At 46.3% G+C, this 26,876-nt stretch overlaps 1 protein-coding gene across 1 annotated transcript; it reads left to right on the top strand.

Annotated features, from left to right (window-relative positions):
* Positions 1 to 189: 189 nt before the first annotated feature.
* On the top strand, positions 190 to 26,876 carry LHFPL4 (LHFPL tetraspan subfamily member 4; the record flags this gene model as incomplete). The annotated part of the gene is made up of 3 exons (XM_082664470.1): positions 190 to 595; positions 23,169 to 23,405; positions 26,776 to 26,876. The coding sequence occupies 3 exons, from the start codon at positions 190 to 192 to the stop codon at positions 26,874 to 26,876; spliced, it is 744 nt and encodes a 247-aa protein (XP_082520596.1).

Genomic DNA, 26,876 nt, shown 5'->3' with positions numbered 1-26,876 from the left:
CATGACCCCCTCCTAGCTCCTCCATACCAGCCCCCAGGTCCCTTCAGCTCCGCCTCAGGCCCCGCCCTCGCGGGTTCCTTGGCTTAGGGTCGCTTCTCGCGTGCGTCCCCAGCTCCCGCCCGGCAGCCCGGCTGTCGGTCCCGGGCCGGCGGCCCCCGCAAGCCGCCGCCGGCCCCGCCCCCGGGCACCATGCTGCCCTCGCAGGAGGCCTCCAAGCTCTACCACGAGCACTACATGCGGAACTCGCGGGCCATCGGTGTGCTATGGGCCATCTTCACCATCTGCTTCGCCATCATCAACGTGGTGGTCTTCATCCAGCCCTACTGGGTGGGCGACAGCGTGAGCACCCCCAAGCCTGGTTACTTCGGCCTCTTCCACTACTGTGTGGGCAGCGGGCTGGCGGGCCGCGAGCTCACCTGCCGCGGCTCGTTCACCGACTTCAGCACTATCCCGTCCGGCGCCTTCAAGGCGGCCGCCTTCTTCGTGCTGCTCTCCATGGTGCTGATCCTCGGCTGCATCACCTGCTTTGCTCTTTTCTTCTTCTGCAACACGGCCACGGTCTACAAGATCTGCGCCTGGATGCAGCTCTTGGCAGGTAGGGGAGGGGGGGGGGTGGGACTTCTAGAACAGACGCTGAGGAAGGGGCTTCCTCCAGGACCCCTTCTTGGAGGAGTCAGAGACAGATTCTGCTCCTCTGTCTAAAGACACACCTCCTTCGCTGACTCTAAGCAGCCAGTGGGGAGGGGATTCTATGAGAGAGACACCTTGGGGCAGAGGGCATAGCCTTAGAACTGGGTCTGTAGGTCTGTGTGCTTGGATGTGGGCAGATTGCGTTTATTGATGGATGAGCATTATGTCTGAGTTTCTGAGGGTCTCTGAGAAAGAGACCCTTGACTCTTAAGGGAAATAACTATCTGAATGAGGAGTTACTCTAGGTGTGAGCAATTTCTGTTGCATTGAAAAAAGCATGAGGGACTTCCCTGGTGGTCCAGTGGTTAAGATTCTGTACTCCCAATGCAGGGGGCACGGGTTTGATCCCTGGTAGGGGAACTAAGATCCCTCATGCCACACGGCGTGACCTAAAAAATTAAAAACAAAAAAATGAGATGGGGAATCAAGAGATCTGACAGTGACCTTTAACTTGCTAACGTTATCAATTTGGATGTTTCACTTTACTTCTCTGAGGCTCAGTTTCCTCATCTGTAAAACAGTGGAGAAGAGTCCAAGAACTCATGAAAGAGTAATTTATAAACTATAAAGTTGGGAAAAGATGGAGGGTGGTGTTAAGAGAAGGCTGTCTGTAGTGTCTGTCCAATGTTCGAAGTGTAGGTGGTTGACAACACCTGGCAACATGGGCCTCTGGAGAGCAGGTCTCCAGCCTCCCACCCCCACCAAGGCAGGAAGGGTTCTGGTGCCATGCCTAGCGGGAATGAGTCTCTGGGACCCTCTGAAATGTTTGGTTAAGACAGATGCCTTGCCCTAAAAACCAGAGAAGGGCCTTTTGGGAGTAAGAACTGCTGAGACAGTTTTCCAGGATCCATTAGAGTCCCCCATCACTGCCTACCTTTCAATCGAAGACAGATTTTTGAAGATTCAGCAACTTGGGCATTTGCCTAATTGCAGGCACGGAAGAGAGTTGGGCTGAGGACAGTTGGGCCAGGGGATGGCAGGGATGGAGGAGGAGGACCGATGAAGGCTGGTGAAGGAAAACGTTTAGAGCCTTCCAGGGTTGAGAAAGAGAAGGGAAAATGTGATGATCATGCAGCAGAGGTGGTTTTTCAAAATAAGCACCTCAGGATATTCAACAAGTGTCAGCCCCTTCAAAGAAGCTGTGAAGAAGCTGTTCTGTCACTTGCTGATGGTTCCACTCCTCAAAACATTGTAGGAAATTGTCTTTGGATTGTGGTGTGTATACTCTTGAACGTCGTCCTTGAGGGGAAACCTCTATTTTTTTTAAAATTAAATAATTTATTTATTTTTGGCTGCATTGGGTCTTCGTTGCTGCGCACGGACTTTCTCTAGTTGCGGTGAGCGGGGGCTACTCTTTGTTGCGGTGCACGGGCTTCTCATTGCGGTGGCTTCTCTTGTTGTGGAGCACGGGCTCTAGGCGCGTGGGCTTCAGTAGTTGCGGCACGCGGGCTCAGTAGTTGTGGTGCACAGGCTTAGTTGCTCAGCGGCATGTGGGATCTTCCCGGACCGGGGATCGAACCCGTGTCCCCCTCATTGGCAGGCGGATTCTTAACCACTGCACCACCAGGGAAGTCCCAAACCTCCATTTTTTAAAGGAGGACTATGATTTTTGGAAATGGCCAAGTGTAGAAAACACAATGGATGGGAGTTCCGTGGTGGCACAGTGATTAAGACTCCGCGCTCCTGATGCAAGGGACCCGGGTTCAATCCCTGGTCAGGGAACTAGATCCCACATGCGTGCTGCAACTAAGAGTTCGCATGCCACAACTAAGGAGCACACCAGCCACAACTAAGGAGCCCGCCTGCTGCAACTAAGACTCAGCACAACCAAATAAATAAATTAATTTAAAAAATTAAAAAAGAAGAAAACACAATGGGTGGTCAAGATGAGAACTGTCACTTGAGATGAAAGCCAAGGTGTGAAGGCAAAATCATGAGGCTGGTTTGCTTCCCCAAGAGGACTGTTACAAATGCTGGGAGGAATTTCTGGCCCGTTGGAAGATTGTTCAAACTCCCAAAAGGACTACCTTGCAGAAGGCAGCATTTATTCAGTGTGGACATTCTAGTGGGCTTGCTCCAATTGACTTAGATGGAGGTCTTTTAAGATTTTGGAGAAAGTGAGGAAGGAGAACTGTAGGATGTGGGGCATATCTCCATATTTATCAGTACCCAGAAGGTGATTTCCATTCTACTCTTAAAAGGCGAGCTGGAAAGAATATACGCTCAGCTGGAACTCCCATATCCTGAACCTTGATTTGTAGTCTGCAGATGGGTTACTGACCTCTTGGCCTTCCAGTTCGCTGTAATCCATCCAATTCTCTGTAATCCATGTGGGTTTAATCTTGGGGATTTGATGAACTATTCAACAACCCTCATGTAAATATAGAATTTCAGGGATCTTAGGAATCAGCTCCTTCAAACCCTGCCTTCCTCCACCCCCATTATAGAGAGAGGAAACTGAGCCTAGAGACATAAAGGTCTTACCCAAAGTCACACAGCCAGTAATAGAGTAAACTAGTCATGACTCCTGGTCCAGTGCTCTTTCCCTTGTGTTTCGCCCCACCCCTAAGGGCAGTTATCAGAGTTGAGCAGTTCATTGTATTTTACTTAGAGATTTCTGAGCTCTGGCTAAGTGACTGACTTACTTTGCTTAATAAAGGGCAGAGGTCAGGGGCTTCCCTGGTGGCACAATGGTTAAGGATCTGCCTGCCAATTCAGGGGACACGGGTTTGAGCCCTGGTCTGGGAAGATCCCACATGCCGTGGAGCAACTAAACACGTGCGCCACAACTACTGAGCCCACGTGCCACAACTACTGAGCCCGTGCACCTACAGCCCGTGCTCCGCAACCAGAGAAGCCACTTCAATAAGAAGCCTGCGCACCACAATGAAGAGTAGCCCCTACTCACCGCAACTAGAGAAAGCCCAAGCGCAGCAACAAAGACCCAACGCAGCCAAAAATAAATAAATAAAAATAAATAAATTTATAAAAAAAAAAAAGAAAGGGGCAGAGGCCAGAGCACTAGACTGCAAGTCATGGGATTGCGCTGGTGGGGGAGGGTTGTCTTAGTTAATTCTGCCTGTGACTCACCATGTAGTGTTAAGCAACCACTTTTTAGCTTAAATCTCAGTTTTCTCATCTGTACAGTGGGGGACTAATCAGTCAGATTAGTGGATTTAAAGTATCTCTTTCAGGCCTGTGGGGTTCCTAGAATAACTCTTTCACCAAGATCATTCCACTCAGAAAGTGAGAAATCAGTCATCCTCAGAGAAACTGCAGAGAAGCAGAGGGCCTTATTTGTATCAGATAAAATTAGAAGGACTTCCCTGGTGGTCCAGTGGTTAAGACTCTGTGCGTCCACTGCAGGGGGCACAGGTTTGATCCCTGGTTGGGAAACTAAGATCCGGCATGCCATGCAGTGCAGACAGAAAAAAAAAAAAAAAAAGAGAGAATGCCTGTTGTATGGTTCTTGTTCAAGTGAACATTTACTCAAGCTGCTTATTGGCCATGCCATGCAGCATGTGGGCAATCCCTGCTCTCAGGAAGCTTACCATCTAGGTGAATCACTATACTGGTCAGCAGTCTTTCAGTGAAAAGTGACAGAAACCCAACTCAAGCTGACTTAAGTAAATTAAAATAAGATAAAGGGCTTCCCTGGTGGCGCAGTGGTTGAGAGTCTGCCTGCAGATGCAGGGGACACGGGTTCGTGCCCTGGTCTGGGAAGATCCCACATGCTGCAGAGCGGCTGGGCCCATGAGCCATGGCCGCGGAGCCTGCGTGTCCGGAGCCTGTGCTCCGCAACGGGAGAGGCCACAACAGTGAGAGGCCCGCGTACTGGAAAAAAAAAAATAAAATAAAATAAGGTAAAGAGGGTAGTGTTTTTGGCTCACACACATTAAAAGTCAAGAGCACTGGCTTCAGGCACGGATGGATCCAGATGCTCAAATAACGTCATTAAAAATCAGTCTCTCAGTAGCATCGACATATATACACTACCAAATGTAAAATAGCTAGCTAGTGGGAAGCAGCTGCATCGCACAGGGAGATCAGCTCGGTGCTGTGTGACCACTTAGAGGGGTGGGATAGGGAGGGTGGGAGGGAGAGGCAAGAGGGAGGGGATATGGGGATATATGTATACATATAGCTGATTCACTTTGTTATAAAGCAGAAACTAACACAACATTGTAAAGCAATTATACTCCAAAAAAAAAATCAGTCTCTTGGGACTTCCCTGGTGGTCCAGTGGCTAAGACTCCGCACACCCTATCTATGCAGGGGGCCTGGGTTTGATCCCTGGTCGGGAACTAGATCCCACATGCTGCAACTAAGAGTTTGCATGCAGCAACGAATATCCCGAGTGCCAGTGCCGCCAAATAAATAAATAAATATTAAAAAAAATCAGTCAATCTCCATTTCCTGGTTCTTCTGTGTTGGCTCACTTTTAAATTCACTTCTCTCTTGAAGGTTATAAGTAAGGCTACCAGCAGCTCTGAATTTACATTGCTTCAGCTTAGCGATGCCTGTGGAATAAAAAAGAGCTTTTATTCAATGGTTCCAGCAAAAGTTCCAGGGCTGATTCTGATTGTCTAGCTTTGGTCAAGTGTCTACCTCTTAATTAATCAGTGTGACTGTCTAAGGTCTCGGCCACATACCCATTCCTGGGACACGTGAACTGATAGGGGAGAAAGATAAATTCCCACAAAGGGAAATCAGGTGTCACCACTGGAAGAGGGCTACTGTGGGTTAGACAAGTGCAGACAGAGGCCTCATCCTGGACAGTCTGAGCACTAATACGTGCTCAGCTTTAGGTGCTGTGGAAGCCCAGGGCAATTGAGGAGGATACCGCCTTAGTTGGGAGGTGAAGCTTGAGTGGGGCTGGGTGTGGACAGATGTGAGTTGCGAGAGAGCATTCTGAATGGAGAGGAAGATCATGGACGGAGAGACACAGAGGGGAGAGGGCCACATCTGGCTTGAGTGTGGCATCCACGTAGGGGAGCAGCAGTGAAAGAGGCCAGGAAGGAATGATGGGGCTACAGTGTGCAAGGCTCTGAGTACTGGGTCAAAAAATTTGGATTTAATCAGCAGGCGGTTCGAAGCTACTACCACTGTTAATAATCAGGAAAAAAATAGTTAACATTTTCTGAGCCTTTACTATATGCTTGACCATATGCTAAACATTTACATGCATACTGTCATTGAATCCTCACAAAAATCCTATGGGGTAGGTACCACTATGAGTATTTCATAGATGAGAACACTGAGCCTCTGAAAGAGTCATTTGTCCAAGGTCATACAGGGGGTAAGTGGTGGAGCCAGAATTGTAACTCAGTCTGTCTAACTAGAAAGCCCAAGGATTTATAAAGGAACATTCAGGATGGGAATAGAGACAGGATGAATTTGCCAGAAGAGTCGAATGCTAAGTAGGCTGGGAGACTCAGGTGGCTCTTTGTGGAGTTAGGGGTCAGCTTTCCTTTTTTAAAAAAATTAATTAATTTTTGGCTGTGTTTGGTCTTTGTTGTTGTGTGTGGGCTTCTGCTAGTTGTGGCGAGCGGGGGCTACTCTTCGTTGCGGTGCACGGGCTTCTCATTGCGGTGGCTTCTCTTGTTGAGGAACATGGGCTCTAGGCGTGTATGCGTCAGTAGTTGTGGCATGCGGGCTCAGTAGTTGTGGTGCACGGGCTTAGTTGCTCCGCGGCACGTGGGATCCTCCCGGACCAGGGCTCAGACCCGTGTCCCCTGCATTGGCAGGAGGATTCTTAACCACTGCGCCAACAGGGAAGTCCCAGGGGTCAGGTTTTCAAGGCTTCTCAGGATATCTCTGCTACTCTTTACCTGGTCTTTCCCATTTTCGGGTGCTAGACACTTTCACATTCGTTATGTCATTTACTGTTCATCTGTTAAAATGACTTGTCCAAAGGTCACACATCTAGTGAAAGAAGGAGCTGAAACTTCACATGAGTCTAAATGGATCTAGAACCTGTTTTTTAGCCCTGAACTGAAACACAGGACGTGAATACACAGATTACAAGTTACAACTGTCAGGTGTATGTACTCAGTGTTTACCTGTGGGCTGAGTGAGGTTAGCCAAGGGGAGGTTGCTGGCTGGAGTAGAGACTCAGACTGGAAGCCTGGTCGAGGGTCCGAGGGGGCAGTGTGGGGAAGTGGTGGAGGACTTAGAATTCCCACTTTGCCACTTCCCAGCTGTGTCCCTTGGATAAGTGGGTTTCCTCTCTGAGCCTCAGTTCCCTTATCTGTAAAATGGAGGTGATTATTGTACCTACTTCAGAGGTGATGGAAAGAAAGAAATGAAACCATGGGGCTGAAATGCTGAGTGTGGTTCCTGGTATACAGTGTGAACAATCAGTAAATGGTCACTGTTATTCTTGTGACATAGTCTGAGTGAAGAGTAGCTTGTGAGGGGTCCTTGCTACTCAGGTGAAAGACTTTGGACTTGCTGAGATGATCAAAGGCCTTAAGAAGTCATAGACCGTCAGCTGGGAAGGGTCTTACCAATCAGCTGGCTCAACTCCCTTGTTGTACAGATAACGAAACTGAGTCCCAGAGAGAAGAGACAAGGCCATGCTCACAAAGTGAGACTCCTCTATCCACAGAAGGGAGGTGATTCTGACCACATTTATTCAGTGTCGAGAGCCTACTATGTGTCAGGCACTGCCCAGTGCTAGAATCACTGTGGCAAACAGCACGTGTGAGATATAGTGGGAGCTGGGGGGAGACTGATGGTGGAGGTGGCAGCAGGGGCTGGTTGGTGCGCCAGAGGTGAGCATCTTCCAGCCTCCCAGATGTGTGTCCTAAATCATCAGCGGTCTCTGAGGTAGGAGCAGCAGTGTCACTACAGCCTAGAATATGCATCCACATCCCTCCCCGCTTCCTTGGCTTATGTTTCAGATTTGGTTTGGGATTTTATTCATCCAGTGAGTCTCTGTTGAATGTGATGAGACTGCTGAGCACATTGGGGGAATTTCTTTCCTCCCACTCCTTTTTTTTTTTCCTCCCACTCTTCCCTCCCTCATTTCCTTGCTCCCCCAATTCCCCCTTCCTTCCTTCTTTCCTGCCTTCCACTTTCCTTCCCTCCCTCCCTTCTTGCATTTTTTTGCTTTGCTCCTTCTCTCCCTATTCCCTTCCTTTCTTTCTCACATCAGTCCTTTACTGACAGCCTCCTCTGTGTGTCAGGCTATGCTAGGCTCAGGCAATCCTGAGTAAGAGTCCTCGCTCCCCGGAAGCTCATAGTCTAATGGGAGAGGCAGGAAAGAAATTGGATCATCACACTATGGGATGACATATGAAATGATTGAATCATGCAAGGGTATCTTGGGGGCACACACTTCTGACACATTAAGGACAGCCAGAGAAGTCTTCCAAAAAGTAACAGCATTTGAGCTGAGTCTTAAAGGATGAGAAGGGGAACCAGGCAGAAGAGACAGTATGATTGAAGGTGTGGAGGAGGGAAATAGCCTGGTGTGTTTTGGGCACCACGAACAATTAGCACAAGGGGAGGTGAGAGCTGAGACTGGGAAGGTGGAGAGGGGCTGGATTGCGGATGCTTTCTAAGCCATGGTCAGGAGTTTAGACTTTATCTATAAGCAGCAGATAGTTGTTGACTTTTTTTTTTTTAATCTTTAAAAATTCTTCCAGACTTCCACTTACTTTTCGGAAAAGTTAATACATGCACGTGAAACAAAGTTCAAAAGATAAGATGGTGTTTAATCAGATGTAAGTCTCCTCCCTGCTCTCATTTCTCAGTGACCCTCCCAGAAGTCTCCTCCCAGGGGCAACCACTTTTACCATTTCTTGAGTATCCTTTCCAAGAAATCCCATAAATATACAAGCAAATTCAAACTATATTTTAAAAAAATAAATGGTATATTAGTTATCTATGGCTGCATAGCAGATTACCCCAACACTTAGTGGCTGAAAGCAACAAGCATTTATTATCTCTGTTTCTGTGAGTCACAGGAATTTGGGAGTGCTTAGATGGGTAGTTCTGGCTTGAGGTGTCTCATGAAGTTGCACCCAAGACCTTAGCTGGGGTCGGCTGGAGGAGACCTCAGAATGAGTGCTCTGAGAGAGAGCAATAAGAAGGTATGATGCCCACCCCCCGCTTCTTTGGTAATAGCTTTATTGAGATTTAAATCATATGCCACACAATTCACACATATAAAGTGTACAATTCAGTAGTTTTTAGTATATTTACAGAGTTGTGTAACCATTACCACAATCAATTTTAAGATATTTACATAACCTCAAGACGCCTTATATCTATCCTTTCGCTGTCTCCCCTTAAGCCTACCATGCCCATCTTCTCTGTCCTCTAAGCAGCCACTAACCTACTTTCTGTCTATTAAGCCTGTTCTGGACATTTTGTATACACGGAACCATATAATATGTGGTCTTTGTGATTGGCATCTTTCACTTAGAATAATGTTTTCAAGGTTCATTCATGTTGCAGCATGGGTCAATACTTCATTCCTTTTTACAGCTGAATAATATTCCATTGTATGGATATACTGCATTTTGTTTATCCAGTCATCAGCTGATGGCCACTTGGATTGTCTCCACCTTTTGGCTATTATGAATAATGTTGCTGTGAACGCTTGTGTACAAGTTTTTGTGTGGACACATGTTTTCATTTCCCTTGGATATATTCCCGAGAGTCTAATTGCTGGCTCAGGTGGCAACTCTAACGTTTTGAAGAACTGCCAGATTGTACTCCAAAGGGGCAGTACCATTTTACTTTCCCACCGGCAGTGTGTGAAGGTGCTTAGTCATATCCTCATCAACACTTATGTTATTATCTGACTTTTGGATTACAGCCATCCTCCTGGGTGTGAACTGGTAACTCGTGGTTTTGATTTCCATTTCCCTAATGATTAGTGATGTTAAGCATCTTTTCAGGCGCTTGTTGGCCATTTATATACCTTCTTTGGAGAAACACCTATTCAGATCCTTTGCCCATTTTTTTCTTCCAGTTTTATAGAGATACAGTTGACATACAGCACTGTATAAGTTTCAGGTGTACAGCATAATTTGGCTTAGTGAACATCCATCATCTTATATAGATACAAAATTAAAGAAATAGAAAATTTTTGTATGTGATGAGAACTCTGAGGATTTACTCTCTTAACAGCTTTCATATATAACATACGGAGGTGGTAATTATATTTTTGATGCTGTACATGACATCCCTAGCACTTATTTACCTTATAACTGGAAGTTTGTACTTTTTGACCACCTTCATCCAGTTGTCTCTCCCCCCACCCCCACCTCTGGTAACCACAAGTCTGTTCTCTTTTTCTTTTTTTTTTTTGAAGTATAATTGACCTACAACACTGTTAGTTCCTATCATAAACACTGTTAGTTCCTATCATACAACACAGTGATTTGATATTTCTATATATTTCAAAATGATCACCATGATGAGTCTAGTTACTGTATGTTACCATATAAACATATATTTATTGACTGTACTCCCTACACTGTACACTTCATAGCCACGACTCATTTATTTTGCAACTGGGAGTTTGTACCTTTTAATCTGTCTCACCTATTTCTTTCCTCCCCTCATTCCCTTCCCCTTTGCCCATTTAAAAATTGGATTATTTTTCTTTTTACTATTGAGTTGTAAGAGTTCTTTATACTCTTGTTATAAGTCCCTTATCAGATATATGATTTGCAAATATTTTCTTCCGTTCTATGGCTGTCTTTTCACTTTCTTGATGGTGTTCTTTGAAGCACAAAAGTTTTAAATTTACACAAAGTGCAGTTTATCTTTTTGTTGTTGTTGTTGTTGCTTGTGCTTTTGATGCCATTTCTAAGAATCCATTTACAAACCCAAGGTTACAAAAATTTACCTCTGTTTTCCTCTCAGCGTTTTATAGTTTTAGTTTTTACACTTAGGGCTCTCATCCATTTGAGTTAATTTTTGTATATGGTGTAAAGTAAGAGTTCAACTTCATTCTTTTGAATGTGGCTCTCCAGTTGTCCCTGCACCGTTTATTGAAAACAGTGTTCTTTCTCAACTGAATGGTCTTGGCACCCTTGCCAAAAATCAATTGACCATGGGTTAATTTCTGGACTTTCACTTCTGTTCCATTGATCTGTATGTCTATCCTTATGCCAGTAACAGTCTGTCTTGATTACTGTTGCTTTGTAGTGAGTTTTCAAATCAGGAAGTGTGAGTCCTCCAACTTTGTTCTTTTTCATGATTGTTTTGGCCATCCCACTGCCTTTTTTTTTTTTTATTGAAGTATAGTTGATTTACAATATTGTGTTAGTTTCACATGTACAACAAAATGAGTTATATACATATATTTCTCAGATTGTAGGTTATTAAAAGATATTGAATATAGTTTCCTGTGTTATACAGTAAATCCTTGTTGCTTATCTATTTTATGTATTGTAGTAGTTTCTATCCGTTAATCCCATACTCCTAATTTATCCCTCTCCCCCCCTCCCTTTCCCCTTTGGTAACCATAAATTGTTTTTCTAGTTGTGAGTCTGTTTCTGTTTTGTATATAGATTCATTTGTATTATTTTTAGATTCCACATGTAAGTGATATCATATAATATTTGTCTTTCTCTGTCTGACTTCCTTCACTTTGTATTATATTCTCTAGGTCCATCCATGTTGCTGCAAATGGCAATATTTCATTCTTTTTTATGGCTGAGTAATATTCCATTGCATATATATACCACATCTTTTTCATCTTTTCTGGATATATGTCCAGGAGTGGAATTGCTCGATCATATGGTGGCTCTATTTTTTCTTTTTTTTTCTTTTTCTTTTTTTTTGCGGTACGCGGGCCTCTCACTGTTGCGGCCTCTCCCGTTGCGGAGCACAGGCTCTGGACGCGCAAGCTCAGCGGCCATGGCTCACGGACCCAGCCGCTCCGCGGCATGTGGGATCTTCCCGGACTGGGGCACGAACCCGTGTCCCCTGCATCGGCAGGCAGACTCTCAACCACTGCGCCACCAGGGAAGCCCTCTATTTTTTCTTTTTTAAGGAATCTCTGTACAGTTCTCTGTAGTGGCTGCAACAATTTACATTCCCACCAACAGTGTAGGAGGGTTCCCTTTTCTCCACACCCTCTCCAGCATTTGTTGTTTGTGGACTTTTTAATGATGGCCGTTCTGACCAGTGTGAGGTGGTACCTCATTGTAGTTTTGATTTGCATTTCTCTAATAATTAGTGATGTTGAGCGTCTTTTCACATGCCTGTTGGCCATCTGTATGTCTTTTTTCAGAGAAATGTCTATTTATGTGTTCCACCCATTTTAAAATTGGATTATTTGGTTCCTTTGCTATTGAGTTGTATGAGCTGTTTATATATTTTGGATATTAACCCCTTGTCAGTTACATGGTTTGCAAATACTTTCTCCCATTCTGTAGGTTGTCTTTTCATTCTGTTGATGGTTTCTTTTGCCTTGGGAGACTGATCTAAGAAATATTGCTATGACTTATGTCAGAGAACCTTTTGCCTATGTTCTCTTCTAAGATTTTATGGTGTCGTGTCTTATATATAGGTCTTTAAGCCATTTTGAGTTTATTTTTGTGTATGCTGTGAGGGAGTGTTCTAATGTCACTAACTTATATGCAGTGGTCCAGTTTTCCCAGCACCCCTTGCTGAAGAGACTGTCTTTTCTCCATTGTACATTCTTGCCTCCTTTGTCGTAGCAAATGCCTTTTATGTTCTAATCTCAGATATCACAGACCACTTCTGCCACACTCTATTGTTAGAAGTGAGTTACTAAATCCAGCCCACATTCAAGGGGAGGAGAATTCAGCTCCTCCTCTTGAAAGGAAGTATATTTAAAAAGTTGTGGACATATTTATAAACCACCACAAATGGTAGCATACTAAACACTTGGTTTGTCTTGCTTTTTAAATTCAACAACACATCTTGGAGATTGTTCCAGATCAATGTACAGAGAGCTGCTTTTTTCTTAAGAGCTGCATAATATACTTTTGAGTGGATGTGTCATCTTTTATGTCATCAATATTTAAGTTATTTACAATATCTTGCTATCGCAGTGTTTCAGTGGATGATGTATATAATTTGATACATATGTAAGTATAAGGATAACATAAAGACCTAGAGTGGAATTGCTGGATTAAATGGTCTTTATGTTTACAATTTTGACAGATCCAGTCAGGTCCCCTCCGTGGAAGTTATGCAGAGTTACATTTCCAGCAACAATGTACGAGGGTACCTGTTTCCCCGCATTCTTGCCAACTGTGTTATCAAATATTTTATTTTTGCCAAACTGATGGGAAAAAGTACTCTGTTATGATAGTAATTTGTCTTTCTTTTATGAATGAGGCCGAGCATCTTTTATATACACAGGCCGACCTTATTTTATTGCAATTCACTTTAGTACACCTCACAGATATTGCCTTTTTTTTTTTTTTTAAACAAATTGAAGGTTTGAGGCAACCCTGTGTTGAGCAAGTCTATCGGTGCCATTTTTCCAAATAGCATTTGCTACACTTTGTGTCTCTGTGTCACATTTTGGTAATTCTCACAATATTTCATACTTTTTCATTGTTATATTTGTTATGGGTGATCTGTGATCAGTGATCTTTGTAATTGTTTTGGCATTTTTTTAGCTATAAAGTATTTTAAGTTTGTACATTTTTTTAGACATAATGCTATTGCACACTTAATAGGCTATAGTGTAGTGTAAACATAACTTTTATATGCACTGGGAAGCCAAAAAAAAATTTGTGTCATTCGCTTTATTGTGATATTTGCTTTATTGTGGAGGTCTGGAACTGCACCCGCAATATCTCCAAGGTGTACCTGTATGTTTTCTGTAAACTGTCAGTTCAGAAATATTTTTCTACCAAGCTAATGGTATTTTTCCTCTGATTTGTAAGAACTCTTTATAAATTAAAAGAGCTAGCTCTTTGTGATATGTTACAAATATTGTCTCCCAGTTTATCTTTTGACTTTGTCTATGGATGTTTTCCTCATGGTGAAATTTGTTTTTTCTCAACGTAAGCACATCATCAGTTCCCTCCTATATGCCTCCTGAGTGTAGTATAATACCTAGAATGGCCTTGGAGTGTTTTGAGTGGGGGCGGGGGGGAATCATAGATCTGGTTGTTGGTAGAGAGGATGGGCTGGAGGTGTCGAGAGGATGAGGGCTGAACTGTTCTTATTCTGACAGCCTCTTATTTTTGTCTTATTCTTTTCATTCCATTTCATGTTATTCATCATTATCAACCTTTTATCCCAGAGCCGTTTAATGGCATAAGGAGAGCCCTGGATCAGGAGTCTGGATTGGCACATAGTAGGTGCTTAATAAGTGTCTATTGAATGAATGAATGATGAGCTCTTTTCTTTTCTTTTTTTTTGGCCGTGCAGTGCGGCCTATGGGCTCTTAGTTCCCTGACTAGGGATCGAACCTGTGCTCCCTGCATTGGGAGCGTGGAGTCTTAACCACTGGACCGCCAGGGAAGTCCCTGAATGATAAGCTCTGATTTAAGTCCTAGCTCCACCACCCGCTCCTTTGGAGGCAGCACGTTCAGCAGTCAGCCAACCTGAATTTGAATCCTGAGTGTGGCATTACCAACTAAGTGTCCTTTGGAAGGTTATACAATTTCTGACTCTAAGTTTCCTCCTCTATAAAATGGGGACCATAATAGTAACTAGCTCATGGGGCAGTTAAAGGATTGATTGAGAATGTGTGTACACACCCTGGCACAAAGGAAACCCAATTTGCCAAACAGCAATTGTTATTAGCTGTCGTGTGACTTTCGTCATAACCCTTTGGTTCCAACATTCCATGGTCTGTGCTACAACCAGGGAGGAAAGGTTGAAAAGTGGGGAGAACTGGGAAATACACCTGGAAAAGCAGGGGAGCTCTGAAAGTTGGGCCTTGAAGTCTGGGGTCTTATTCTTAGGTTATGGGCAATTACTTGTAGGCATGGGAATGACCAGGGCCAGATGTGGGTTTAGAAAGATGACTTGGGGACTTCCCTGGTGGCGCAGTGGTTAAGAATCCGCCTGCCAATGCAGGGGACACGGGTTCGAGCCCTGGTCCGGGACGATCCCACATGCCACGGAGCAACTAAGCCCGTGCGCCACAACTACTGAGCCTGCACTCTAGAGCCCGTGAGCCGCAACTACTGAGCCCACACGTCACAACTACTGAAGCCCGCATGCCTAGAGCCCGTGCTCCGCAACAAGAGAAGCCACCACAATGAGAAGCCCGCTCACGGCAACTAGAGAAAGCCTGCGAGCAGCAACGAAGACCCAGTGCAGCCAAAAATAAATAAATTTTTAAAAAAGGAAAAGAAAAGTGACTTGGGCAGTTGCTGCAGGGAAGGGACTGATGGAGGCCTGATGGGAGACCAGGAGCCTGGGGGGAAAGCAGTGGCAGTGGTCCAGGTGAGAGGGGCTGAGGCCGGGGCACAGGAGGAGGAGAAAACTGGAGACCTATTTAGGATCCCAGTAGGTGTGTGTGTGTGGAGTGGGGTGAGGACAGGCAGGCCTTGCAGGTGACGCAGGGTCCTCTCGTTGAACGATTTGGTCTTGGAATGACATTCCCAAAGGACACAGCAGGGAGATCCGCTCAGTCTGGGAAATGCTGAATTTGCGGTCCCTATGAGACCCACAGTAGGAGGGCTCTGACCAGCTGTTGACTATCTGGCCTCGAACGGAGGAAAGAGGTCTCAGCTGGAGATGTTAGATGTCAGTCTGAGTGTGGGTGAAATTGCCCGGGGAGAGCGTGTAGAGGGAAAAGAGGAGACAGCCTCGAAACACCAACCTTTAAGATGCAGGTCGAGGAGGAGCCAGAAAAGGCGGCTTGGAGAGAGGCGCCAGAGCAGCTGCTCAGATTAGCAACAGGGAAACTGAGAAGGACAGCCTTGAGAAAGGACGGCTGCCTGGAGGAGCCAGAGGGACGTGGAAGGGACGGAGCCGCCTGCGTGGTGGGCCTGGGCCAGACTGGAGGAGTGAGGCAGGATGCGGGGAGAGCGGCGGGAGCTTTCTGACCGAGCCCTTGAGATGAGTGTGGCAGAGCCGAGCCAGGGTAGCGGGGGATGCAGCGCATTCAAAGGTTGTCAAGAGGCTGTGTGTGGGCTCCATGCAGGCTGGGCCCAGGGCTGGTGGAGTAAATACTGTTCCCAAATAATTACCACACAAAGTGATGGGCGTCCCATCTCTCCATAACAGCATCTGTGACAACAGATACAATTATTTGTGTTCCTAACAGTCCCCCTACTAAACAGTAGTCTTCTCAAGATCAGGAACCACGAGCCGGGGACTGAATGGCTTGGAGGAAGTGTCCCAGGGAGAGGGAACAGTCAGTGCCAAGCCCTCCAGGGGGCGCTGAACTAGAAATGTTGTTAGGGTTAGGGTTAGAAGGGAGGCCCAGGGTGGCTGGAGTGTACGGATCGAGAGGCCCAATGGCGTGGGGGAAAGTGGGGTGAGCCTGTGGGTCACACAGGCCAGGACCAGGCGTCAGGGTTTACCCTGAGTGTAGTGGGAAGCTTTTGAAGGGTATTGAGCAGGGGAGTGGCACCATCTGCTTTCGACGGCTCACTCTGGATGCTGAGTGGAGAACAGATGATGGGGCCAGGATGAAAGCAGAGAAACTAGTTAGGAGGCCACTGCGGGCTTCCAGGAGGGAGATCATGGCAGCTTGGACAGATGGTGGCAGGGGAGATGGAGAAAAGAGGTCAGTCCGAGATATTTTTGGAGGTCAAGACAGTCGGCCTTGCAAGTGGACTGGACTGGGGGTGAGGGAAATGGAGGAGTCAGGGTGTTCCCGTAATCTGGGTGCTGGATGGGGTGTAGGGAGCCCAGGCACGAGAGTCCCGTCCCCTCCGAGCTCCCCAGCTAATGGAGGCACTAAGATTGGGCCTGGATCTTCAAATCCAGCGGGCGGGGTTGACTGTTAGGAGAGGTCTGGTCTCCCTTGTACAATAAGCCCCTGCCCTGGGAGGCAGGACAGAGCTGGTGGGAGGGACATGAGGACAACCTCCTTCTTAGGGTGTGTGTGTGTGGGGTGTCTCCCTACAGCCCCCTAGTGCACCAGGCCTGGGGAGGCGCTCCCTTGGAAAGCTGTGGTCGTGGTGCCGACACAGGTCCTTCTCCGGGCTTCTCTCAGCCCCCAAGTCAGCCTGGTTCCTTCTAGAAAAACCTTCCTAAATGTGAGGAAGGGACTGATAGAAGATACAGGATACGAGCAGCCATCCGTGCATTCTGTGCTATACTGCTTCTGTATATCTCACCTTTTCTAGGACTTTTTACAGCTTCGTAAAATTATCATTGTTCTTTGTACAAAGATTGGAGAATGTAGATGACCAAGATTACACACATAATCTCACTTTCCCAGAAACAGTCAACTTAACTGTTGGTCTGAAGTCGTAACAGTATGGAGTACTGGTTATGAGCAGGCTCTGGAGCCAGACTGTCTGGGTTCAGATCCTGGTTCTGTAACTTACCAGCTGTGTGACTTTGGATAACTTGGATGACCTCTCTGTGCCTCTGTGTCCTCAACTGTAAAAAGAAGAAAATAATAGTACCTACTCCACAGAGTGTTGTGGGGATTAAATGAAGTAATGTGTGTAAGATACTTAGCATAGTTCCTGATGTGGTAAATTTTATATAACTATTTGCTATAACTATGTAAGTATTTCTTCCCAAAATGAAATTATATTGTACATTATTTTTCACATCCTTTTGAAACCTAACATATCATAAGTATTTTCTGTATCATTAAATCTTCCTCAGTATAGTTTAATAGGGGAGTAGTATTCCATGGTATGAAAGAATATTCCTGTGTTGTTGGATAATTAGTTGCTTCTTTCCTTCCTTCCTTCTTTTATTATTTCTCCCTCTCTTCCTCCCTTCTTTTCCTGCTCTCTTCCTTCTTCTCTTTCTTGCAAATAAAGATGTGATAGACATCCTCATAGCTAAATCTTAGAGCAGATCCTTGAGCATTTTCTTAGAATAAATTCCTAGAAATTGGCAAGCTCAGTCAAAAGGGGTCTAGAGATTTTCAGTTTTATGGGTTTTTTGGTGATTAATTCATTATTTCTGTGAGCTCCATTTGGCTTGTGCATTGCAGTCCTTTGTTGCTTTAATTATTTCATTCCAAGTGAGTGAAAAAATCTCTGGCCATAGTCACTTATTAGTGATCAACTCCCACCTGCCTTAAGGTTTCAGTAGGTAACTTACTCACGTGGTCCTGAATTCAAAAGTTGTAGCAGGTTAGCAGTGCAAGGTCTCCATCCTGTCCTATCCTTGGCTCCTCAGTCCCCTCCTTAGAAGTAAGCAGGGTTATCAGTGTGAATGTTATATAAATGAAGTCACATTTTCCCCCAATGTTATGACTCTAAGGGGCATCCAAGTTGTTGCGTGTAGCTGCCATAACAAAATACCATAGCCTGGGTGGCTTACATTTATTTTCCCATAGTTCAGGAAACTAGAATTCCAAGACCTAGAATTCCAGACCAGCATGGTCTGGTTCTGGTGAGAGTCCTCTTCTTGGCTTGCAGACGGCCACCTTCTTGCTGTGTCGTCAGGTGGCAGGTGCAGGGAGAGAGCAAGCTCTCTGGTATCTCTTCTTATAAGAGCACTAATCCCATCATGGGGCCTCACTCTCATGACCTCATCTAACCCTAATTACCTCCCCAAGGCCCCTTCCACAAATACTCTCACATTGGAGGTTACGGCTTCAAAATATGACTTTTATGGGGACACAGTTCAGTCCATATCAAGCCTCTTTGGAGTCTGCTCAGGGACAGAAAGCCCTGGGGGACATCCAATCTGACCCCCTAGTAATGGGTAGCAGCTGGGGTGCATCAGGCATGGAGGGGACAGCTGAGCATAAACAAAGCCCTCCCTTTAGGAGTGATCGGCTCAGTGTATGTCCCTTGAGGATAGTGTCATGGTGTCATAATGAAACTCTATTAAAATAGCTAAGCATAAAATGCATAATTAAAAAGCTTTACATAAAGACACATTTACACCACAAGCTTTAAAGGACACAAGCACCCACGTATATTGTATATTTTCTCTTAACTTCATCACTTTTTTAGTCTCATCCTGGGTTCATTCCCCAAACTCAAGTATTGTTTTTCCTTTTAACTTTCCTTTAGTTGCTTAATTATATTTTAAAAGTGTAAGAGGATTTCATGGCCAGACATAGGTGGCAAAGGACTGGACATAATATTATCATTTTTATCATAAAAGTAATATATGCAAATGTTAAACACTTTCCAACAGTACAGGAGGGCAGAGAATAAAAAGTGTCTCCCTCCTTTCCTCCTCCACCCCAGGCAGTGTTTCAGAGGTTCCCATCATTAAGTTGCTTCTGTATTCTTCCAGAAATGTTTATAGACATGCAAGCTTACGTATGTATATTCTTTGAAAAACCAATATTTTAAATTATGTTTTTTTTAATTTTATGAGTAATACATGAATACATTCACTCCGTGAAAAGCTGAAGCATTACAAACAGGCTGAAGTCCCCACCCACTCCCTGCCCAGAGGCCACCCTTATTATGAACGTAATTTCTATTTTTCCTGATCTTTTTGTGTGCATTTACATATACATCCATGAGGAAAATACGTCGTGTCATTTTCTGTGTTCCCTTTCCTCCCTCCCTTCCTTCCTCTTTCTCTTTTTTTTTTTTTTTTTTGGTAAAGTACACATAACATAAAATTTACCATTTTACCCATTCTTAGATGTCCAGTTCTGTGCCATTAAGAACATTCACCCTGTTGTGCAACCACCCTCACCATCTGTCCCCACAACTCTTTTCACATGCAGAACGCTGTCCCCATTAAACACTAACTCCCCATGCCCCGCCCCCAGTCCCTGACAACCAGCATTCTACTTTCCGCCTCTAGGAATCTGACTGCTCTTGGTTCCTCCTATACGTGGAATCATACAATATTTGACCTTTTGTGACTGGCTCATATAATTTAGCATAATGTCCTCCAGATTCCTCCACGTTGTAGCATGTGTCAGGATTTCCTTCCTTTTTAAGGTGCTCTGAGGTGTCTCAGATCATTTGACAGGTAAAAGCATCCAGCTAGAACCTAAGAACAATGTTTTGTTTTTACTGTACTTATGGTTATAGTTGCCTTCTATCTATGGTAAATGATCCTGGTTTCGTTTTCTTTGATGGTGATATAAAGCTTACTTTTACAGTAAATGCCTCTCAGTTAAAAAGTGAGTCTGTGGAATTCCCTGGCGGTCCAGTAGTTGGAACTCCGCTTTTACTGCTGAGGGCCTGGGTTCAGTCCCTGGTTGGTTGGGGAACTAAGATCCCACAAGCCGCGTGGCACGGCCAAAGAAAAAGTGAGTCTATTCAGAGAGAAACATTCAGTAAAGACCTGTCTGGGTTTGAATACAGAGCCCGCCACCTCCTAGCTGTGTGACATGGATACGATACGACTTAGTTCTTCTGAGCCTCAGGTTAGTTATAGGATTAAATGAGATCATGCATGTTAGGAGCTTCACACCCTGGCATATGGTTAAGCACTCAATACTATTTGTTATCGTTATTATATTATAACGATATGTTATCGTTATTATATTATTAATCTTAAATTTGTCCAACACCACCTGGCTGCTTGGGAAGTCAGCAGACTCTAGGGTGACTGGATATCGGTGCCCCATCCGAAGGCCCCTTCCCCTAGACCAGCGGTTCTCAACCAGGGACATCTTTGCCCCCAAGGGGACATTTGACAGTGGCTTGAGACTTTTTTTTTTTATCACTATGACTGTGGGTGGTGGGTAGAAGCTAGGGGTGATGCTGTACATCCCACAATGCACCCCACTTACCCCACCCTGCACCCTGCACCTGTGTCTATGCCTTATAGCAGGTGGCTCTTCAGCCAGCTCATTATTTCCAAGAGACTTGAACTTGGACTCCAGAGACCTCAGCCATGGTTTCCTCTTCCAGCACACAGGGATGCTGAAGGCTGCCTTGTCTCTAGTTATTCCACCTCCTGATCGTTGAGCCTCTTGATCACCTACCTGGTCTATGCTGTCCCTAGAGGTCTCTTCCTCTCCTGCCCCAGGTCTCAGGAAACCTGTCTGATTGGCTTTTCTCCACTTGCTTTACTGCTGGGTGTTTGTAGTTCCTAGAGCAGCCTCTGGGGCCCCATAGCCACCACCTAAAACACTGCAGAGTAAAGGAGGCAGAGAGAGTGAGTGAGAGATGGAGAGAGAGGTCCCCCCCCCTCCGCCCCAACGCCTTCTCTGAGTGCCCTGTCATCCTGGGTCTCCTTCCAGTCGCTCCCTGACATGTATAAATATTCTATTTGTGTGTTGATTTGATTTGATTCGTCTCCACACACCTCCGCTCCTGAGGACAAGAAACCGTGACTGGCAGTGTCCCCAGCACCCTGCATAGTGCCTGACACATAGAAGACACTCAGAATTTATTTGTGGAATATATGAAGGGAGAGGCAGAGAGAGGAAAGGGCGAGGGGATAGATAAAGGGAAGGAAGACAAGCAAGAAAAGGCAGAGAGAAGAGGAGGGGTGCTGAATGAATGTCAGATGCTGAGATCTAAGGAGAGAAGGGAAGAGGGAGGGTTAAGACTGAGGATTAAGCACTGTATAGACTAGCTGGAGAGAGAGGGGGAGGGGTGTGGAGAGAGAGGCAAAAAAAGATGAAAAGGGTGGAGAAGAGAAAGGAATGGAGACACACGACTAGAGAGACACGTAAGTGATGAGGCAGCGAGACAGAGAAAACGTGCAGGCGCAGAGCTCCGGGAGAAAACCTCTCTGAACGCTGAGCTTGCAGAGGGAGGAGGACCACCTGCAGGCTACTGCTGCGGTTTCCATGGTGACGGGGATGCTCTGGGCAGGAGAGGAAACACTGTACGGGGAGAGGAGGAGGGACTGGGTGGGTTTTGCCCCTCCCAGGCTCTTTCCTCACCCCTGCCTCAAGCTGGAGATTCAGGGCCGAGGATGGGGAGGTGGGAGTGCAGCCTCCCCCGCCCTCCTCAAAGGACCCTGCAGATGTGAAGAACTTAGGCGCCTCGTCTCCCACTCCCCCATCCTTGGCATTTGACCCTCCTCCCCTCTCCCGGGTCCTGGAGGGTCCTGGAGGGTCCTGAAGAGTGTTAGGGAAATATGGGAAGGTGGCTGGGTCAAGCCCTCTCCGTAGGCTCCTCCTCTCTTCCCACCCCATAATTGCTAGAGCGCCCCTGGGCTCCGTCCTGGGCCTTCTCTTCAGTTTCCATAACGTCCCGTCCTAGGGATTTACATGCCCACAGCTCCCACATTTATATCCCCAGCCCTGATTTCTCCCTGAGTTTCCTTCTCCATTTGGGTATCTAAAGGGCATCTTCAAACTTGTTGAATTCTTTAACTCACCAAGCTCATTCTTGCCTCAGGGCCTTTTTGCATTTGCCATTCCCTTTGCCACGAGCTCTTTTCCCCAGCCATTTATTAGAGGTGTCTTTCACTTGAGCTAAGAATTGTCTTGGAGAAGGCGAGCGCTTTGGAGAGGGGAGGAGGGCCTGCTCCAACGTGTGTGTGTGTGTGTGTGTGTGTGTGTGTGTGTGTGTTTGAGTGTGTAAGATCACAGTGCTGTCAGGGGCGCCCTGTGTCAGTATAAGGAGCACACCCTAGGGGAGTGTGGAAGGACTGTCCTGTTAGAAGGTCGGAGTGAGGCCAGAGGAGGCAGAACTCGAGGCAGGGAAGAGTCTGTGCTGTGGGGAGCACTTCCTCGTACGGTAGATGAGGGAAAGAGATGGCAAAGCCAGGTGTCCCCCTCCCCATCCTGGCAACGAACGAGATGTGCCTCCTAGACAGTGGGCAGAACTGACCGCCCACTTTGTCATCACTGTCATCTAAAACCCAGGTTAAGCACCTGTGGGCCTGGCGGGGGGTCAAGGGCCCCTCTGCCCCAACCTGAGCCTTGTGGTGACCTCAGGTCTCAGACACAGTAACAGTAACTGGCGGACTGTCAGGCACTAAAAAAGGCAACATAAAGCCAGTGGACATAGTCATAAACTCTCTGCCAGGAGGGGAAGGTCTCAGCTGGAGGTGGCCTACTGAGCCCGGAAAATGGCTCTCAATAAAAATTTGTTGAGTAAATGACAAAAATAAAAAATAAAGAATGGTGAGGGTGGGAGAGGGTAAGCATGGCCAAGACGCTAAAGGGAGCTGAAGGAGGTGACCCTGGTTTGCTATTTTCTCCTATTTCCAGGAAGCCTTCCCGGAGGAGGAGCTGATTTGATGGGGGCAGGAGGTGGCATTGTGTTTTGGAAAGTTTCGCTCCCCAAGGCATGAGGCCCTCCCAGGGTGTAGAGTTTCTGGATCCACAGGAGGTGGTTCATAAGCTCTTGGGTTGATGGGAGGTGCGGGGGAGCGGGGCCCAGCCTCAGGGGGCCTCCTGGTGGTCCTCAGGCTCTGGGAAGTAATCTTCCCCTTCTCTCTTCCTTCCTGACCCTGGCGGTGGGCTCGGCCTGGCGCCCCCTCAGCTCTGTGCCTTGTGCTGGGCTGCATGATCTTCCCCGACGGCTGGGACGCCGAGACGATCCGGGACATGTGTGGGGCCAAGACCGGGAAGTACTCCCTGGGGGACTGTTCGGTGCGCTGGGCGTACATCCTGGCCATCATCGGCATCCTCAACGCCCTCATCCTCTCCTTCCTTGCCTTCGTGCTGGGCAACCGGCAAACGGACCTGCTGCAGGAGGAGCTCAAGCAGGAGAACAAAGGTGAGCGGGCGCACGCTTCCGGGTGGGTGGCTGGCAGTCGCGGGGTGCGGAGGTGGGCGAGGCCGGCCCCGCCAGGCGGGGCACCTTCAAAGTCAAGTGAAGCACAAGGTGGAAACCTTAACAGAGAGGCCGACTTCCTGGGAGACAGTTGGAGGTTATCCCTCAAATCCGAACATTGGCACGCCTGACCCAGCAAACCCTCCCATGAGTATAAACCCAGGAGAAATGTATGAATGCTCTTGGCTGCAGTTGCAAAATAGCAAACACTAAAAACTACCTAAATGGCCATTGACAGGAGGATGGATAAATATATGGTGATACATTCACATCACAGAATTGTTTACAACTGTGGAAATGAATGAACGTGTTATATGTAATGGAATGAATGGATACATCCTGGAAACATAATATTGAGAGAGAGGGGAAAAAATAGAATTCCAGAAGACGACAGTGAGATAATTTTTTTGAGTTAACAAACTAAGTAACACTATGCTAAATACAGTTTAAATATATATATATATATATGTGGTAATACTGCGTATTTTTTAAAAAAGCAAAGAAATGATCAATACAAAAGGTATCATGGTGGTTCTCTGTAGCTGGGATGGAAGTAGGGAAGCAAGGACATGAGGTGGGGGACAGGTGGGTGTGTACAAACTATTGGCGAGTTAAGTACTTGCATGGTGAGCCCACAGATGTTTGGTGCAGTATGCTTTATACCTAGTATAGTACACATAAACTTTCGTATGTATCAGGTAACATTAATATACAATAAAGAAAAAATTGACACCTAAGGCCAGAGTCTCAGGGATTACCAGTTATCAGATGCTTATCTGTGTATCTATGTATGTCCCTTTGTGAAATATGTGGTAGTGTTATGTGCTAATATGGGAGAGGCATCGTCCAAAACAAATCCCTCCTCAGATGGCTTTTTGTGCTCAACTCTAGAGCACGTCTTAAAGATCTTTATCATTTTGTGGAGAACCATCTTGTCCTTTTTATCCAATGCCTAGCATTACATAAGACGAAGGAATTATAGTTTCTTAACTGTTCTCCTTGTAGGGGCTGTTAGGGAGGTTCCCAGGTTTTTACTGTTACTGGCAATGCTACAGTGACCATCTTTGTCCTTGCCTTCTGTTTTCTTGGTGTCTTTCCAGAAGTGGAATTGCACACTCACAATTGTAGTGATAATTCCAGATTGCTCTCTAAAGGAAGGTCAGTCCTCTGACCCAGGGGCCCATGCTGCCCCTAGAGAAAGGGGAGACACCCCGTCTGTCTGGGTGCCCGTTTTCTGCCATGGGAAATCGGATTTCGTCGTCTCACCCTTCCTTGAGCTCTTAGCGTGTGCTGGATGTATGTTCATCACTTTCCTTTAATTACATTCATCTCTTGGAGCCTCTTATCTGTAAAATGGGGATAGTGAGGGTTATTATCTCATTTGGCAGGAGTTACTCTAGTATTGTGGTGTGAATACCCTTGGACTGTGAAGGCAGGTTGTCTGTGTTGGAAGCAGGTTGAGCTAAGGAATGAATTCACCTCTTTGAGCCTCAGTTTCCTGCACTGCCTAAAATGAGGGTGGTGAAAAAAAAAAAAGAGTAAGACTCACGTCCTTTTTATCCCCCGAGGATACTCAGAGGCCTGATCTATGGAGTGGTCCACAGTCTCCATCCTCTTCCAAGTACAACTGGACTTGGATACAAACAGGCACACCAGATGACTGGAAGGACACCTGACCAGTGCTAAGCACTGACACCCAGACTCTACCTGACTCACCCCACCTGAGCCCAGTCCAGGCCTGCACTGTCCCCCAGTCCCCACCATCTATGCGTATTCCAGACCAACCCCTCAGAACTGTCATCGTAAGATGGGACAAGGGATGGGGAGAGGCGCTCCGGCTTCAGAACAACCCTTTCATTTCATCCTCCTGAGAAGCCTCCTAATCCAAGTCAGATGTTTCACGTCTTTGAGGCATCTATTGCCGACCCTTGTCCCAGTCCCTGTTCTCCGTGAGGCCGCCTCCTCTGCCTCCCGATGGCAGGGAGAGCTCAGCCTCCAGTCTAACATGTCTTGGAGGTGACAGTGGAGTAAGAGAAAGAAGAAAAGAGCAGAATTTGTCTCATGAATCAGCACTCCCCCAACTGTGGTTTATGTAAAAAGTTTCAGAGCACCAAATAATACTGAGGGTTTCACAGCCCATTTCAGGTAATGTTACGTTTGGTAAATTTAACATGTTTTAAATGGAGGTTACCAACTGCTATATAAAGTGTTTATTAAATTAGAAAAAATTGTTTGCTAATACTTTCACAAAATATAAGTCATTCTGCTCTACACCTCCAACTTCTGTAGTACTGTATGTCAATTATATCTCAATAAAACTGAAAGAAAAATAAAGGAAAAAAAAAAACCCAAAAAACGAGGGTGGTGAGAATGGTACCACCTAACAGGGCTGTCCTGCAAGGAAGAAAGACTGTGCCTATAACGGGGCAGTGGTGAATGCTCAGCGAAAGCTGTCACTCCTCACAGCTCCCCATCAGGCAGGCATCATAACCACCATTTTATAAATGAGAAAGCCGAGGTCTGGACAGGTCCAGTGACTTGCCCAAGGTTACCTAAGTGGTGGAGCCAGGATTTGAGGTCCAAGTCCAAAGGCCAGGCTCTTCCCTGCTGCCAGTCCCCTTTTCAGGGCCCTCCTGGGCTGCTAAGCTGTCCGTCTTTGAGGCTCCTGTCCCTGGAGACACTGGCACCTGGTGGTTTCTATGGTTTTGGTGTGAGGTCGGAGCCTGCCCTCTGGTGGCAGCTTCCAAAAGTGCAAGACTAAGACAGCCACGTGGCCTTTCCAAAGAAGTTTGGGGTTGTGACTAGTGTGAGGTTGGCCCACTCAGTGTCCTCTCCTTCCTCCCCAAAGCGCCCTAACAGCTCAGTGTTAAAAGTGACATAAGGGAGCCCCAGTTTGCCTTCCTTCAGCATCTGGGGATTTCCTTCCCTCATTGGGAACTCAAGGTGTGTGAGCCTCACCATTCAGTTCTGAGCCAAAGACCTCTGGAAGAAAAGTAAGCTCTACTTTGGTGTCATTTCCACTATTTACTATGTGCCAAACACTGTGCAAAGCCCTCGGCTGGCATTATTTACATCTTTTTAACCCCTCAGAATCACTCTGTGAAGAAGTAGGCTATGTTCATTTTACAGATGAGGAAATTGGGGCTCAGAGAGGTGGAATGACTGGCTCAAGGCCTTCCAGCTAGTCAGGGCTGGCTGCGTTTCAGAACCTGGGCAGCTCACCCCTCTGCCCAGCTTTGCCCTGAGGAGTGGCTGACGGAGCCCCAGTGCCGGGCGGCCTCTGACTTTCTCCAATTCTCTCTCTCTCTCTTAGATTTTGTGGGCTCTACAGTAAGCTCTGTGTTGCGGCCAGGGGGTGATGTCTCTGGATGGGGAGTCCTCCCCTGTCCCGTCGCTCACTCACAGGGACCCTGA

Source organism: Grampus griseus (genome assembly GCF_964374135.1).
Source record: "Grampus griseus genome assembly, chromosome: 10".
In the NCBI taxonomy this organism is placed as follows: Eukaryota; Metazoa; Chordata; class Mammalia; order Artiodactyla; family Delphinidae; genus Grampus; species Grampus griseus.
The sequence above is the reverse complement of the archived record's forward strand: the minus strand, read 5'-3'. Positions and strand labels throughout refer to the sequence as shown.